Source organism: Lynx canadensis, chromosome X, assembly GCF_007474595.2.
Source record: "Lynx canadensis isolate LIC74 chromosome X, mLynCan4.pri.v2, whole genome shotgun sequence".
Lineage (NCBI taxonomy): Eukaryota > Metazoa > Chordata > Mammalia > Carnivora > Felidae > Lynx > Lynx canadensis.
Genome location: NC_044321.2, coordinates 31,437,194 through 31,455,656, shown reverse-complemented (window position 1 = coordinate 31,455,656; position 18,463 = coordinate 31,437,194). Strand labels below are relative to the sequence as shown.

Genomic DNA, 18,463 nt, shown 5'->3' with positions numbered 1-18,463 from the left:
CTGTTAATTAAGACAGCACAGCTTTCATTTGGTATTCCTGAAAAGGAATCATCTCCCTTCTCACAAGAGCCAAGAGACTGTAGGGACCTCAAGATGGCCCACTTTGGCATGAAGATTATTTTGAGTTACAAAGCAATCAAAACCCAGTAGATTGAGGAAAGTCTTTTTTACCTTCCCCACAACTGCCTAAGAAGAATTTAGACAGAAGATCTGCTCTAGGAAAAGAGCTATCACCACAGACAACTACATTACACTATGAACTGGGGGTGGTAGACAGGGAGGAACCTAGCAAGTCCTGTTTGGTCACAGTTCTCTGTTGTTTCTGAGAGGCCCAGCAAACATCTGCTAACCAAATATTTACACTTTTTCATCTTTCTGTAAATTGCATTCCTTCCCTTTGAAGTCTCAGACCCCTACCCTCTTCTCCTTAACTCACAATGATATATATATCTCCTTTTGCCCATTTTGGAATTTCCATGAATGTGCATTCCCCATAGGTACACTATTAAATTTGATTTTCTCCTGTTAATCTGTCTCACGTCAATTTGATTCTTAGTTCAGCTAGTATGAGCCTGAGGGGACAGGATATTCTTGATCCCTTACAAGAGCATAATCCTGCTTTTATTATATGTGTGAGGGCAAGCATGTAGGCTAAGGTTAAGTTTGTTCTGGTAACTCTTAAAACATGCATGTAGAATACTCATCAGTAAAGCCACTGTAAGATACTATAGAGCTAAAAGATGTTTTCCATAAGCATTTAAGGTCCCAATTATTGGATTTAAAACACAGCTGCTATAATTTGAATAATTTATCCTAATATACTCATTTAATATGGATGCTTTTTAGGGATAGCAATTTAAGCATACAACAGAAGTTTGGTTTGCAAAAAGACAGAGCCTATGAAGATTTAATGGGTTCTTACCAGAGCAGAGCACTTCATTTCAATAATGTCTACTGGTGGTCCCGGAGAGCTATGGATCTCAAGACTGTACCAGACTCGGATATTGCTAGCACCATCATCTGAAGAAAAAAACAAAAAATGTAGGCTTCTTAATGTAGGCTTCAGAATACCATATTTAACCTAAAAATTTGAGAAACATCAATAGATATCATTTTCAAACTCTTTTTGATGAACTAATTTGTCAAGAGAGCCAAGGGGAGGGTGAAAAGCTGATTGTATTAGTTTGTGAGTGCTAAGAGAAATGCCATTTTGCATGGCCATGAGCAGGCCCTATAAAAGCTCCCTGTCCTGTGCCTGCCCAGAAACTCATCATGTCACCCCCCCACCCCACTAAAATAAGAATGCTTTACTTCTTTTCTTTTAATTAAAAAAAAAAATATTCATTTCTGAGAGACAGACTGTGAGTGGGGGAGGGGCAGAGAGAGGGAGACAGAATCCAAAGCAGGCTCCAGGCTCTGAGCTGTCAGCACACAGCCGGACACAAGGCTCAACCAGCTCATGACCTGAGCTGAAATCAGATGCTCAATTGACTGAGCCACTCAGGCACCCCAACAATGTTTTACTTCTAAGAATTAATATTTCAAAAGAAATAACCAATCATTTTCCCCCTAATTGTCCAAGCATTCACATATTATACATAGAAATATCTAAGTATTGTATTACAGTTCAGTGGAACACTTCCTATACCATAAGAATCTAGTGTAAGGTCAGAATCAGGAATAGTTTACAAGATTTTTCTTTTGTTGTTGGAAGTATGAAAAAGGATCCTAGCAATTCACCCTAAAGGAAGTTGAACTAGGGAATGGATTAAGTGATGAGAAAGTAATGTTTACATCTGGGTTCCCAATATTTTTTAAAAAGCAGGCATTTTTGTCACTGGTGATGTCTAAAGTCACACTCCCAAATCCTGACACTGGAACCCTGGTCCACTAAAACAGTCCTGTGTAACAGGGCTTGTACTGGCATCAAACTCGGGTTTTCTACTTGTTTAGCCTCATCTGTTCAGCTTCTACTTTGGTATTCTTTATTCTCCAGGGTTGAGCTAGTTTATGATTTAGATGTCCTCCAACTTCAGTTAATTGTATGCATATTCATATCAGTATTGCCATGTTTTAAAGATTCCAGAGACTACTATGTTTGCTGACCTTAGTCATACAAGTCACTAGCCTCTTTGGGGCTCAGTTTCCTCATCTGAAATAAGGAGCCCAGACTAGTGGAATTCACAGTCACTCTCTTCTGAAAGAGAGTGTTTTGTGTTTTGCAGAGCATAGCATGGCATTGCATTGTATTGTATTGTACGGCATCGAATGACACTGTAGTGAATTGCATTTCATGGTGGAGGGGAGTAGAATTTGCCACTCCAAACTATGTCTTTGGTATAAGGATTATTTTCAGCTGATTATTTAAAAAAAAACTGCAGACACAGGAGCACTCTGAAAACTGAGAAGTTACCCTTTTGTAAGAGATATTTACATTTATAAAGGAAATCTGCATTTGTAAGAGTGTCTCCCTTTCTGTATTAGGATGTTGGGAGGGCTAAATCTTAGGAATGCCTATCAGTGGAGAAGACAGTGACCTCTATCTGCATAACAACCTTATTCTTGTTAATCTTGCTTTTCCGAGTAACTTCTCCTTCTTGGCTCCTCATCCCCCAACATCTTTTTGTGTTTTTAGGTGGGGATGGTATTTTAAGGTAAGGGCTTGGCTATTTCAGGGAGTTACTCATTTTTCCTGGGTCTCTCCCATGTATAGGGGAGGAATACAAGTTACTAAACTTTTGTTTTTCTCCTGCTAATCTTTTTATTATTATTATTATTATTATTATTATTACTATTATCATCATCATTATTACAGGGGGGTGTTGGCCAAGAATTTAGAAGGGTAGAGGAAAAATTATTCCTCGCTACCAAGAGCATCGTATCTTATGGCATTGTTTCATACCATATTATACTGTATTGTATTCCATTCTATTCTAATACTTTAGCTCACAAAAAGTACTTATAGAATTAGTGGATCTTAGAACAATTCAGACTTTCAGAACAATCAGCTAATGAGAGGGAAACAAGAGAAAGTCCTTGTGAATTTTCATCCCAAATACTTGTGAGAAGTTCCTGAGGGCGAAACTTACCTTCCCATTTTCAATTGCCTTCAGAGCTTATTTATTTTACAAACACCAGCTAACTACCTTGAAACCATTAATGCACAGAGAATAAGTTACCAACTTTATACTGATGTTTGGTTACTGAGGAAATCTCTGCTCACATTTGTATTGGCTGCTCCTTCAGTTCTATGACAGTGATTTAAATGCCTTTTTGGTGTTTAAAAATCTCTTTAAAAGAGATTGATTTTAAGGAAATGGCTCACAAAATTGACCTGGTAGGTCCAAAATCTGCAGGTTAAGACAGTAGGCTGTAGACCTAGGAAAGAAGTACAGTCCGAATCCAAAGGCAGTCTACTGGTAGAGTTCCTTTTTTGCTCTGGGGCGATCAGTCTTGGCTCTATTAAGACCTTCAACTGATTAGCCGAGAACTCCACATTATGGAGGGCCATCTTCTTCATTCAAAGTTCAGCTCTAAATGTAAATTTCACCTAAAATCACCTTCACAGAAACATCCAGAATAACGTTTCACCTATTATCTAGACGCCAGAACCCAATTAGGTTAACACAAAAATTAGCTTTCACACAAGTAATAATACTTAGTATTTGTGACTACTGTGACTATCACATAAGGCAATGTTGCGATGTAGCTGATTTAATTCCTACAGTGCTAAAAATGTACACTGAATATGAATTTATTGGTTAGAGTAAGACTGGCAAAGATTTACTGAAGAGAACAAAAATAATAATTCTTAAATACTGTTTAGCTATAGGCTTTGAACATATTAAAAATTTTTTTTCTAATTATAAAATCAACAATATTCACCATAGTGATTTTAGAAATTCCTGTAAGGCTTAAAGATAAAAATTATTCATTATATCACAACTAAGAGTAAACTATTTTTTTTTTTTTGTATAAATCTCCAGGTTTAAAGTATCAATAAAGACATAGATATTTAGACACATACACATACAAATACACTGGGGTATACAAATTGTATATGATTGATATATCCATATATATATGTATGTGTGTGTAAACATATTTTTATCATTCAGAGAGTACTCCCTATTACAACTTTAGTTTTATTGCTAGTCATTAGGGAAAAGCAAATCAAAACCATGACGAGATATCACCTCACACCCATTAGGATGGCTACTATGAAAATAACAGAAAATAGCAAGTGTTGGGGAGGATATGGAGAAAAGGGCACCCTTGTGTTCTGTTGGTGGCAATATAAATTGGTGCAGTCACTGAAACTGCCACCAGAATGAAGTCTGCTGAAAGGCATGTAGCCACGGGTAAAGATTACTGGGAAAAATGCCAGGTAGCAACTTAGAATATGCTTTGGTTAAGCTAATAAAAATGTAGGGGTGTCTGGGTGGCTCAGTTGTTAACATCTGACTTTCGGCTCAGGTCATGATCTCGCGGTTCAAGAGTTCCATTCCCACATCGGGTGAGCACGAGCCCCACTTTGGGTGAGACCTGCTTCTTTCTCTCTCCAACACACTCTCTCTCTCTGTCCCTCCTTTCTCTCTCTGCCTCATGCTCCCTTATACCCATTCTCTCTCTCAAAAAAAAAAAAAAAAAAAGATAATGAAAATGTAGGGGCACCTGGCTGGCTCAGTCATAGGAGCACATGATTTTGGGGTTGTGTTTCGAGCCTCATGATGGGTGTAGCAATTACTTAAATATATAAATAAACTTTAAAAAAAAGATAATGAAAATGTAGCCCAAGGGAACAAGAAATGAAACAGCCTGCACAGTCATCATAACCATCATATATATACTCTACTTTTGGTAACAAAGATAGTATCACTCACACACAATGCTGAGATGTTTTGCAGACCTGGAACAATGAAGGAAATGACCACCCAACCAGGATCTTGAAGAAACAGGTGACCTGGCACCAGTTCATCAGTTTTGACATTTACCAAATCCCTGACCTATCAGAAGAACCCATGATTCCAAACCCCTTACCCTTGATTTCTGGCCTTAAAACCATTACTTGTAAGCCATCAGGGAATTCAGGATTTTGAGCATTAGTTCCCTGTTCGCCAGGGTAGTGCCATACCAAGAAATACACTATCTTTCTTCACTAAAAAACCTCAGTGTCAGGTTTTTTATTGGCTTGCTGTGCGTTGGATGGATAAACTCATTAGGTTCAGTTATACTACTAATGAAAACAGTATGGACAATCCTCGAAAAATTAAAAATAAAACTAACACTTTGGGGTATTTATTTGAAGAAAACCAAAACTTTTACTTGGAAAAGATGTACGTGATCTCATGTTTATTACAGCATTATTTACAATAGCCAAGATATGGAAACAACCTAAGTGTCCATCGAGGAATGAATGGATAAAGATGTTCTGAGATATCTATATATCTATATCTATATCTATATCTATATCTATATCTATATCTATAAAGAAATATTATTCAGCTATTATAAAAAACACAAGGAAATCCTACCATTTACAACATGGATAGACCTTGAAGGCATTATGCACACAGTTCATGGGATTGAATACTATGTTAGGCTCTGTGCTGACAGCATGGAGCCTGCTTGGGATTCTCTCTCTCCCTCTCTCTCTGCCTCTCCCCTGCTCTCACATGCACTCCCATGCGCGCACACACACACACATACACACACACACACACACACACACACACACACACACACACTTTCTCTCTCTCTCTCTCTCTCAAAATAAATACATAAATATTTAAGAAGAAAAAGAACAACAACAGCTCAGGGGGTGCCTGGGTGGATCAGTCGGTTGAACCAATGACTCTTGCTTTCAGCTCAGGTCATGATTCCAGGGTCATGGGATCAAGCCCCGTGTCTGGCTCTGTGCTGAGCATGGAACCTGCTTAAGATTTTCTCTCTCTTTCTTCCTGTGTATCCTCTCCCCTGCTCTCTCTCTCTCAAAGAAATTTTAAAAATTAAAAAAAAAAAAGCAAAAACAACTCAGAAAAATAGATTAGACTTGTGGTTACCAGAGGCAGAGCTTGGGGCAAGGAGGAAAGGGACAAAGGTGGTCAAAAGATAAAAACTTTCAGTTACAAGAGAAATAAGCACTACAATGTAATTATAACATAATGAGTATCGTTAACATTGCTGCATGACATATAGGACAATTGTTAACAGAGTAAATCCTAAGAGTTCTTACCACAAGATTTTTTTTACTTTTTTCTTTTCTTTTTATTGTAACTATATGAGAAGATAGACATAGGCTGGACCTATTGTTGTAAGCTTTTCACAATATATGTAAAGCAAACCATCATACTATATACCTTAAACTTACAGTGATGTATGTCAACTATTTTTCAGTAAAAGTGGAAAAAAAATTATGTGCAAGTAATACATATCCAAAATTGTTTTAAATAAAATTTTAAAATAAAAAAACTTAGTTTCAGTTATTCAACATAATAAATCATAAGGAATATTCTTACAGAAAAATATGTGTGCATATCTCTGATAATTTTTTTTATTCCAACTAATTTCTCAAAATGAAATCATTGGATCAAAGGAGATAAACAATATTAAAAGTGTTAGGGGTGCCTGGCTGGCTCAGTTGGTAGAGCATGTGACTCTTGATCTCAAGGTTCTAAGTTCGAGCCACACAATGGGCACAGAGAGGACTTAAAATCTTAAGAAAAAAAAAGTTTTAAACATATTGCAAATATTCTCAAATTGCCATTACAACGAGTAAGATTGTGTCATTGAAGCTGACCCTCATCAAAACTGGGTATTACCAATATTTTTCATATTTTCCTATTTGGAAGTTTAAAAAAAAATCTTACTTAGGTGTTTTCATTTCTTTTTTGTTCCAGCTTTATTGAGGTATAACTATTAAAAGTTATATATATTTAAGGTATCACTTGATTTGATATACTATGCATTATGAAATAATCACTACAACCAAGCTAATTAACATATTCATTATCTCACGTAATTACTGATTTTTGGTGGGGGTGGTGAAGACACTAAGATCTACCTTCTAAGTAAATCTCAAGTACACCCTACTGTACTGTTAACTATAATCATGCTATTGTACATTAATTAGTTCTCTAGAACTTATTTATTTTATGTAATGGAAACTTCCTTAATTGAAGAGAGATACACTGTTGAGCAATCAGTAAGAAGTCCCATGTTATTATAGGAAACGGAAAGGTTGATCCTGTCTGATATAGGAAGGCCTCTTTGAAAAACTAGGGATACTTGTAATATAATTCGATGCATTTTTCATAGCTCTTAATCTATCTTGCAGCTGGTCACCATGCAGATTTTTTTATTAGGTATCACTCCATTTTAGCCCATTAACATGATACCATAATATTCTCATTTTCTTTCAAACACTTTTACCTGGCTTTCCTTCATGGTTCTTCTGCCTTAGATTTTGATGAGGGTTTCGCGCCTGGCATAATGCATCTACAACAGTGATCTAGTCTTTAACCTCACCTGCATGATTTCAACTAAAGAAATCTTAAACCTTAACAACCATTTTTTTTCACCGTGACCCAGCTTCAAATATTTAATTGATGACTAGGTATAGCCACATAAATGTCTTGCTGTCACATCAAAATCAGAAAGCACAAAACTGTGCCAAGCATTATAATCTCCTAGACTTTTTATATCTTCTTGTTGACAGTCCAACTAAATTACTCCATAATATTGTTGTTTCCACCTCCATTTTGTGTTGCCAAGTGGCTGCAGGGGCCTTGAACTGACACTAGCCCTTCTGGAGAGTGCATGTACTAGATAACAGCCCACACAGTCACAAGTAAATGTAAATTCCTGATGTGACTCCCTAACCATTCTTGTGATAAGAACTCTACTCTGCTTCCCAGGGCCTTCCCCTTATGCACGATGAGATCCCCATGATGCGAGCCAAAACCTACCCTTTTTGGTTTGAATTGATGAATCTGGCCTCAGCCCAGGAACCTCAAAGCATTCTGCCTGAAAATCCTAATAAAGATATATGCCCCAGGTGCTTTCCTCTTGTCTGCACCCTATTTCACTTCCCCAAGTGGTCCCTCAAGGAGTGAAGTACATATCCTTCAGGACCTGTGAGTAATCAACTATTTCACTTTCCCTTGTGGCCATTTGTTGAATTAGGACACGCCATCAGACACCTCTGGGGTCTACTTAACAAATGTTATTTCAACAAAGCACCAACACTTCTAAATTAGTATCTTAATATTTTCTCTTCACTAAGATATGGACAAACCTTGTACGTTTTTGGAATCGATCCTATCTCCTCTCTTAAGAGAGTCATATTACTGCTAGCCTCTGAAATGTTTTCCATCTCTAATAGTATATCTCTTTCACTAACACCACCATAAAATAACATTGTTCTCTTTACTTCAAAGCCAGTTTGCTGTCCCAGTGGCCTAGCTGGCCCAAAGTGTTCTTCCCTTTCCAAACCATTTTTCTTTCTTTCTTTTTTTAAATGTTATTTTTTATTTTTTAAAATTTACATCCAAATTAGCATACAGTGAAACAATGATTTCAGGAGTAGATTCCTTAATGCCCCTTACCCATTTAGCCCACCTCCCTCCCACAAACCCTCCAGCAACCCTCAGTTTGTTCTCTATATTTATGAGTCTCTTCTGTTTTGTCCCCCTCCCTGTTTTTATATTATTTTTGTTTCCCTTCCCTTATGTTCATCTGTTTTGTCTCTTAAAGCCCTCAGATGAGTGAAGTCATATGATTTTTGTTTTTCTCTAATTTCACTTAGCATAATACACTCTGGTTCCATTCACGTCATTGAAAATGGCAAGATTTCATTCTTTTTGATTTCCAAGTAATACTCCACTGTGTGTGTGTATACACACACACACACACACACACACACACACACCACATCTTCTTTATCCATTCATCCATGGACATTTGGGCTCTTTTCATACTTTGGCTATTGTTGATAGTGCTGCTATAAACATGGGAGTGCATGTGTCCCTTCAAAACAGCACACCTGTATCCTGTGGATAAATGCCTAGTAGTGCAATTGCTGGGTCGTAGGGTAGTTCTCCTTTTAGTTTTTGGAAGAACCTCCATACTGTTTTCCAGAATGGCTGCACCAGCTTGCACTGACACCAACAATGCAAAAGAGATCCTCTTTCTCCGCATCCTTGCCAACATCTGTTGTTGCCTGAGTTGTTCACGTTAGCCATTCTGACAGGTGTAAGGTGGTATCTCATGGTGGTTCTGATTTGTATTTTCCTGATGATGAGTGATGGTGAGCATTTTTTCATGTGTCGGTTGGCCATCTGGATGTCTTCTCTGGAGAAGTGTCTATTCATATCTTTTACCCATTTCTTCACTGGATTAGTTGCTTTCTGGGTGTTGAGTTTGAGAAGTTCTTTATAGATTTTCGATACTAACCTTTTATCTGATATGTCATTTGCAAATATCTTCTCCCATTCTGTCGGTTGCCTTTTAGTTTTGCTGATTGTTTCCTTCGCTGTGCAGAAGCTTTTTATTTTGATGAGGTCCCAGTAGTTCATTTTTGCTTTTGTTTCCCTTGCCTCTGGAGACGTGTTGAGTAAGAAGTTGCTGCAGGCAAGATGAAAGAGGTTTTTGCCTGCTTTCTCCTCGAGGATTTTGATGGCTTCCTGTCTTCAATTGAGGTCTTTCATCCATTTTTAATTTATTTTTGTATATGGTATAAGAAAGTGATCCAGGTTCATTCTTCTGCATGTCGCTGTCCAGTTTTCCCAGCACCACTTGCTAAAGACACTGTCTTTATTCCATTGGCTGGTCTTTCCTACTATGTCAAAGATTAGTTGGCCATATGTTTGTGGGTCCATTTCTGGGTTCTCTATTCTGTTTCATTGATCTGAGTGTCTGTTCTTGTGCCAATACCATACTGTCTGGATGATTACAGCTTTGTAATATAGCTTGAAATCTGGGATTCTGATGCCTCCTGCTTTGGTTTTCTATTTCAAGATCCCTTTGGCTATCTGGGGTCTTTTCTGGATCTATACAAATTTTAGGATTATTTGTTCTAGCTCTGTGAAGAATGATGGTGTTACTTTGATAGGGATTGCATTGAAAATGTAGACTGCTTTGGGTAGTATCCACATTTTAACAATATTTGTTATTCCTATCCAGGAACATGGAATCTTTTTCCATTTTTTTGTGTCTTCTTAAATTTCTTCCCTAAGCTTTCTATAGTTTTCAGTGTATAGATTTTTTACCTCTTTGGTTAGATTTATTTCTAGGTATTTTATGGTTTTTTGTGCAACTGTAAATGGGATCGATTCCTTGATTTCTCTGTCGCTTCATTGTTGGTGTATAGGAATGCAACCGATTTCTGTGCATTGGTTTTATATCCTGCAACTTTGCTGAATTCATGATTCAATACTAGCAGTTTTTTGGTGGAATCTTTTGGGTTTTCCATATAGAGTATCATGTCATCTGTGAAGACTGAAAGTTTGACCTCCTCCTGGCCAATTGGATGCCTTTTATTTCTTTGTGTTGTCTGACTGCAGAGGATAAGACTTCAAATACTATGTTGAATAACAGTGGTGAGAGTGGACATCCCTGTCTTGTTCCTGAACTTAGGGGGAAAGCTCTGTTTCTCCCCGTTGAGGATGATATTAGCGTTGGGTCATTCATATATGGCTTTTATCATCTCGAGGTATGCTCCTTCTATCCCTACTTTCTTCAGGGTTTTTATCAAGAAAGGATGCTGTATTTTGACAAATGCTTTATCTCTGGCTATTGAGAGGATCATATGGTTCTTGTCCTTTCTTTTATTGATGTGATGAATCATGTTAATTGTTTTGCGGATATTGAACCAGCCCTGCATCCCAGGTATAAATCCTGCTTGGTCATGGTGAATAATTTTTTTAATGTATTGTTGGATCAGGTTGGCTAATATCTTGTGGAGGATTTTTGCATCCATGTTCATCAGGGAAATTGGTCTACAGTTCTCCTTTTTAGTGGGGTCTCTGCCTGGTTTTCAAATCAAGGTAATGCTGGCTTCATAGAAAGAGTTTGGAAGTTTTCCTTCCATTTCTATTTTTTGGAATAGTTTCAAGACAATAGGTGTTAACTCTTCCTTAAATGTTTGGTAGAATTCCCCTGGAAAGCCATCTGGCCCTGGACTCTTGTTTTTTGGCAGATTTTTGATTACTAATTTGATTTCCTTACTGGTTATGGGTCTGTTCAAATTTTCTATTTCTTCCTGTTTCAGTTTTGGTAGTGTATATGTTTCTAGGAATTTGTCCATTTCTTCCAGATTACCTATTTTATTGGCATAGAATTGCTTATAATATTCTCTTATTATTATTTTTATTTCTGTTGTGTTGGTTGTGATCTCTCCTCTTTCATCCTTGATTTTATTTATTTGGGGCCTTTCCTTTTTCTTTTTGATCAAACTGGCTAGTGGTTTATCAATTTTGTTAATTCTTTCAAAGAACCAGCTTCTGGTTTCATTGATCTGTTCTACTGTTTTGTTTGTTTGTTTGTTTGTTTTTGTTCTTTTTGTTTTTTTTGTTTCGATAGCATTAACTTCTGTTCTAATCTTTATTATTTCCTGTCTTCTGCTGGTTTTGGGTTTTAATTGCTGTTCTTTTTCCAGGTCCTTAAGGCATAAGGTTAGGTTATGTATCTGAGCTCTTTCTTCCTTCTTTAGGAAGGCCTGGATTGCTATGCAAACAATTTTTCAATACTGCGTAAATATCACTCTTAATCCATGTATTCTGTGATGGTTAATTTTATGCTTCACCTTGCTGGTCTGTGATGTCCAGTTATTTGATTAAACACCGGGCTTCGAACTTGCCGTATTTTTTCCCCCATTTTTTAATGTGATGAACACTTAATCAGTGAAGTTTGAGAAAAGGAAATTACCCTACATAATGTGGGTGTACCTCCTTCAATGAGTTGGAGGCCCTAAGAGCAAACTGAGGTCACCTGAAGAAGAAGCAATTCTTAGTCAAGCCTGAAACAGAAAACCTGCCTGACCTTGCAGCCTGCCTGGCACGGCTGGGGAAGATGGACCCAAGATTGCAATACCAACTCTTACCTGATTCTCTGCCCTGCTTGCTTGACCTGTACATTTTTTACTTGCCAATCCCCACAATCGTGTCAGCCGATTCTTTAAAATCTCAATCTCTCTATCTTTCTGTCTTTGTCTCTCCATATGTGTGTATATGTATATATGTATGTGCGTGCCTATTTACATTACATTACATTATATTATGGTAGTGTCTGTTTTACTGAAGAATCCCGACCAAACACAAAGTGATTCCATAAAGATTTCTTCCTTGATATACCTCATTGTCTCCACAGCTTTGCTGTTGTTGACTCATTCTCTAACGCCCTCTTAAGTCCCTGCTACTCACCCTTCAGAGAATTCAGTCACCCATTCTCCAGGAAATCTGCCCTACCCTTCTAATTCTCCATTATCTCAATTTCCTTTGAATTTCTACTAAAAAGATATGATGTTTAACAACGTTCCAATAAAGCTTTAGATCACTGGAAGGAAGAATAATAGGACTGATTTTCTTCCACATATGAGGAAGGTTGCTATCATCTGCTAGGCTGAAGAAAAGCATGTTACATTGTTAAAATAATGTACTCATTAACATTTTATCAGAAATGTACTGTAATTTTTTGTTTGATAAGAAATATACATAAGGTTGTTCACTTATGAAAGAGCAAGCAGCCTTCACGTGAAGTATTATAACCTTATGAATGGTAATAGCTATACAAATCTAGAAAGTAAATTATGTAAAGTTATCCGGAACTAATACAAGAAGATTCTTACAGGTATATGCAACACACCTTTGTATATATATTGTGAATGTAAAGTATTAATTAATTTAAAAGGGAATGACTGAAGAGTGATCATGAACCTCTCCTTAATCATAAACTTACCTGGGTCTTCCTCATCAATTTGGGGGGATAGTTCTGATACTGATTTCTGAAAGGAGGGTACTCGAATGTCATGTTGATCTGGTTCTTCCTGAGATTCATCCTCTTGTCTTCTTTTAACAGAAAATGAGATTGCACCTACAACACATCAGTACAAGATGCTATATTAACTAGGGATTTGTTTTCTAAAAGGAAAGGTCAATTTTAGGTTTTAAACATGCTTTAGTGTGAAACTAATAAGGAACCAAACACAAATTGTAGGTGTTACTACCAGATTTAAACCTGATGGTGGTACAGAACAATTTAATGGGAAATCCATTAATATTTATTTTAAGTATAAGTGATGGTCAGTTTTTATTTACAAAGTAGTGTCATACGTAGGTTCACAACTGGGGCTGTCTGTTACCAGCTGTGTCCCTCAGTTTGCCCAAATGTGAACTGGACGTGACACTGGTGGCAGCTGGTGACACTGGATAGTACAAAATGTCCCTGGTATTACACTGACTCCATCTGGGGCTCCGGCAGTGCTTCCAACAGTTTACGCATCTCTGAGTGGGCAGGATTGGCCCCAGACTGTGGCTGAGATGGGCTAGAGCCAGGTCACAGACTGCTTCAAATCTGCAGTGGGCTTGAGGTTGGCAGGCCTGACCACAGAATATGTATGGGCGTGTCACCCTCTGGGTCCCTGGGCAGGCAGGACTGCTTCCAGACAGCAGCTATGAGGGGCTGAACCTGGATTATAGGGCTGCTCCCAGATATGCAGACAGACCCTGGTCTATGAGCCTAATTCTGGGGCATGCACAAGCACATATCCCAAGACGAGGGTTCCCGGACCATGGCTGAGAGTGGCTGGCCAAGTTACAAGGCCATTTCAAGATCTGCAGTTGGACCAAGGCTGAAGGACCTGCCTCAGGGACACAGACAGGTGTGTCTTCTGGCAGGTCCCTAGGGGTGCAGACATCATGGCTGAGAGGGGCTGTGAGACAGATGTGAAGTGATATCTCCTTGTAGTTTTGGTTTGTATTTCCCTGATGCTGAATGATGTGGAACAACTTTTCATGTGTCTGTTTGCCAACTGCATGTCTTCTTTGGAGGAATGTTTGTTTACATCTCCTGCCCATTTTTAAATTGGATTATTTAGATTCTGGTTATTGAGGTGTAGAAGTTCCTTATATATCTTGGATACTAACCCTTTATTGGCTATATCATTATTGTTTTTGGTACAAGGGTAAATGGTATTGTTTTCTTAAATTCTCTTTCTGCTGCTTCATTTTTGGTGTATAGGAATAAAATAGATTCCGTCATTGATTTGGATCCTGCAAAATTAACATTTACTGAATTCATTCATCAGTTCTAGTAGTTTCTTGGTAGAACCTTTAGTGTTTTTTTACATAGAGTTACCATGGCTTCTGTAAATTACAAGAGTTCTATTTCTTCTTTACCAGCTTCGATGCCATTTGTTTCTTTTGTATTTTTAAAAATTATTTATTAATGTTTACTAATTTTTGAGAGCAAGAGGGACAGAATGTGAGCAGGGAAGGGGTAGAGAGAGAGAGGGAACACAGAATCCAGAGCAGGCTCTAGGCTCTAAGCTGCCAGCACAGAGCCCGATAGAGGGGTCAAATTCACCAACTGTGAGATCATGACCTGAGCCAAAGTTGGACATTAAACAACTGATCCACCCAGGTGCCCCGGTTGTCACATATTTCTTTATGTTGTCTACCTGCTGTGGGTAGGACTTCTAGTACAAAGTTGAAGAAAAGTGGTGAGAGTGGAACCCCCTGTCTTACTCCTGACCTTAGGGGAAAAGCGCTCAGTTTTTCACCATTGAGTATTATGTATTATTTCCGTTTTAAAGAAGGGAAATCATGTAAGAGAAAAGTCATAAACAGCGTTCCATTACAATTGAAATTTTTGTAACCACTTCACGATGTAAACATATATGAAATCATCACAGTGTACATCTTAAATGTATAGAACTTTTATTTGTCAATTATACCTCAATAGAGCTAGAAAAAAAAACCTCCGTTATTCGATGGACACCATTAAGAAAATTAGAACGAAAACCACAGACTGGGAGAAAAAATTTTTAAAGCACATATCTGGAAAACAAAAACAAAAACCATGTACGAGAAAAAATTTTAAAAAGCCTAAATATTCAGCAATAAGAAAACAAACAACCCAATGTAGGACAAGGGATGGGCAAAAGAGTTGAAAAAGCATTTCACAAGAATACGTATAGATGACAAAGAAGCACAAGAAAACATGCTCAACATTATTATTCATTACAGAAATGTAGAGTAAATCCACACTGCAACTGAACTACACACAGATGAAAATCGATCAAAGTGCAATGGCGAATCCTACAAACTATGGTCAAGGATATAGAGAAACTGGAACTTTTATGCATTGCAAATGAGAATGGAAAGAGAGACATTCTCGTTGAGATACTGTTGGCAGTTACTTCTTTAAACACTGTAAATTCAACTACCATATTATCCAGGCATTCCACATATAAGTGATTTACTCAAGATGAATGAAAGTATATGCCCACACACGGATTTATGTATAAATGTTCATATCAGCTTTATTGATAACTACCAAAAAAATGGAAAAACCCAAATGTCCATCAAAAAGTAAAAAGATCCAAATATTGTGGTGTATCTATTTCATGGACTACGACTCAGTAATAAACGGAATAAAGTATTGATACATGTACTGTGTGGATGGATCTTAAAATAATTATCTTGCAGAAAAGAAAACAATTCCCCAAAAGGGTTAAACCTTATGATTTCATTCATATACAATGCTATTAAATGCATATATAGTGACAGAAAACAGAAATGTTGCCGAGGGCAAAGGTATCTTATGCCATGAGGGAAGAGGAGGGTAAAAGGATTAAAAATGGACACAAGGAGACTTTTTGTGGTGACCTATATTCATTATCTGATTTGTAACCATGGATTCATGGCTGTATGCATGTGTTAAAACTCAAAATATATACTTTAAATATGCATAGCTTACTGTATGTCAGGTAAACCACAATAAAACTGTTTAAAAAGCACCCTTAGGGATTCCTGGGTGGCTCAGTTGGTGGAGCATCGCACTCTATTTCGGCTGAGGTCATGATCCCAGGGTCATGGAATTGCGCTCTGCATCCGGCTCTGTGATGAGTGTGGAGTCTGCCTAAGATTCTCTCCCCAACTCTCACTCTGACCCTCTCTCCTGGTCATGCTCTCCCTCTCTCTCTTAAAACAAACAAACAAACAAACAAACAAACAAACAAACAAACAGCATACTCTATATTAGAAATTATACTAACTACTGCTGAACAGGATAACAATAGGATAGGAGAAGTGTCACCCCAACTGAATGTACTGTACAAGCAGGATGTGTAAGGGAAGTTCACAGCCAACTATGGGTATCTTTCCTGCAGTAGGCAATATCATAAATGAGATAATAAATGCAGGAAACTTAATGAAGCCATCATATTTAGGTATTCAGAACACTTGAATCAATCTATCTATCTATCTATCTATCTACCTATCTTATCTGTCACTTCTATCCATCTAAATCTCTCTGTTCCATAAATTCATGTCTATTTCACTGATATCAAATGCAACCATCTCCTCATTTGTTTGGATTCATTTTACCGTGGAGGTGACTTATTAAGTCTCCATGTAAAGCCTTCATTTATTTTGTTAATTTTACCTTAAACTTATTTTTAGAAATAATTTCTACGTAAAATAATGAATTTTCATATAAAAAAGCATCCTTAGGCTTCATCCGAGAAATGAAATGGGGAAGATTGCTTTTCACAAAAATGCAGAGTGGTAAGAGGCAAATGTTCACAAGTATTTGTAAAATTTTTTGAAGTTCTAAGCTAAGGAAAAATACCTGAGGTTACCTGAAGAAGAAGCAATTCTTGGTCAAGACTGACACAAAAAACCTGCCTGACCTTGCAGCCTGCCTGGCACAGCTGGGGAATTTGGACCCAAGACTGCAATACCAACTCTTACCTAATTCTCTGCCCTGCTTGCTTGACCTACAGATTTTTCACTTGCCAATCCCCACAATCATGTCAGCCAATTCTTTAAAATCTCAATTTCTCTCTCTCTGTCTCTCCATATGTATACATACATATATATTTGTATGTGTGTATGCATGTGCCTATTTACATTACATTACATTATATTATGGTAGTGTCTGTTTTACTGAACACAAAGTCATTCCATAAAGATTTCTTTGATATACCTCACTGTCTCCACAGCTTTTCTAACGCCCTCTTAAGTCCTTGTTACTCATCCTTCAGAGAATTCAGTCACCCATTCTCCAGGAAATCTGCCCTGTCCTTTCCAATTCTCCATTATTCTCAATTTCCTTCGAATTTCTACTAAAAAGATATGATGTTTAACAACATTCCAATAAAGCTTTAGATTACTGGAAGTAAAAATAATGGCACTGATTTTCTTCCACATAAGAGGAAGGTTGCTATCATCTGGTAGGCTGAAGAAAAGCATGTTACACTGTTAAAATAATTTACTCATTAACATTTTATCAGAAATGTACTCTAAGTTTTCATTTAGTAAGAAATACATATAAAGTGGTTCACTTATGAAAGAATAAGCAACCTTCGATGAAATATTATACTCTTATGAATGTTAATTGCTGTACAAATCTAGAAAGTAAATTATGTAAAGTTAATTCAGAGCTAATACAATAAAATTCTTACAGGTATATGCAACACACCTTTGTATATATATTGTGAATGTAAAGTATCTATTCATTTAAGAGGGAATGACTGAAGAGTGATCATGAACCTCTCCTTAATCATAAATTTACCTGAGTCGTCATCAGTATTTTGGGGGGATGGTTGTGATAAGGATTTCTGAAAGGAGGGTACTTGATTATCATCTTGATCTGGTTCTTGCTGAGATTCATCCTCTTGTCTTCTTTTAACAGAAAATGAGATTGCACCTACAACACATCAGTACAAGATGCTATATTAACTAGGGATTTGTTTTCTAAAAGGAAAGGTCAATTTTAGGTTTTAAACATGCTTTAGTGTGAAACTAATAAGGAACCAAACACAAATTGTAGGTGTTACTACCAGATTTAAACCTGATGGTGGTACAGAACAATTTAATGGGAAATCCATTAATATTTATTTTAAGTATAAGTGATGGTCAGTTTTTATTTACAAAGTAGTGTCATACGTAGGTTCACAACTGGGGCTGTCTGTTACCAGCTGTGTCCCTCAGTTTGCCCAAATGTGAACTGGACGTGACACTGGTGGCAGCTGGTGACACTGGATAGTACAAAATGTCCCTGGTATTACACTGACTCCATCTGGGGCTCCGGCAGTGCTTCCAACAGTTTACGCATCTCTGAGTGGGCAGGATTGGCCCCAGACTGTGGCTGAGATGGGCTAGAGCCAGGTCACAGACTGCTTCAAATCTGCAGTGGGCTTGAGGTTGGCAGGCCTGACCACAGAATATGTATGGGCGTGTCA

General features: G+C 37.4%; 1 protein-coding gene across 1 annotated transcript in view; it reads right to left on the bottom strand.

Annotated features, from left to right (window-relative positions):
* CFAP47 (cilia and flagella associated protein 47) overlaps positions 1-18,463 on the bottom strand; it is a 550,869-nt gene that overhangs the window by 146,350 nt on the left and 386,056 nt on the right. Inside the window, exons 51-53 of the mRNA XM_030305764.1 lie at positions 17,794-17,928; positions 12,955-13,089; positions 923-1,020 (exon numbers count right to left, since the gene is read on the bottom strand). Of these exons, the coding sequence (XP_030161624.1) occupies positions 923-1,020; positions 12,955-13,089; positions 17,794-17,928 (368 nt within the window). The remainder of the gene's footprint in view (positions 1-922; positions 1,021-12,954; positions 13,090-17,793; positions 17,929-18,463) is intronic.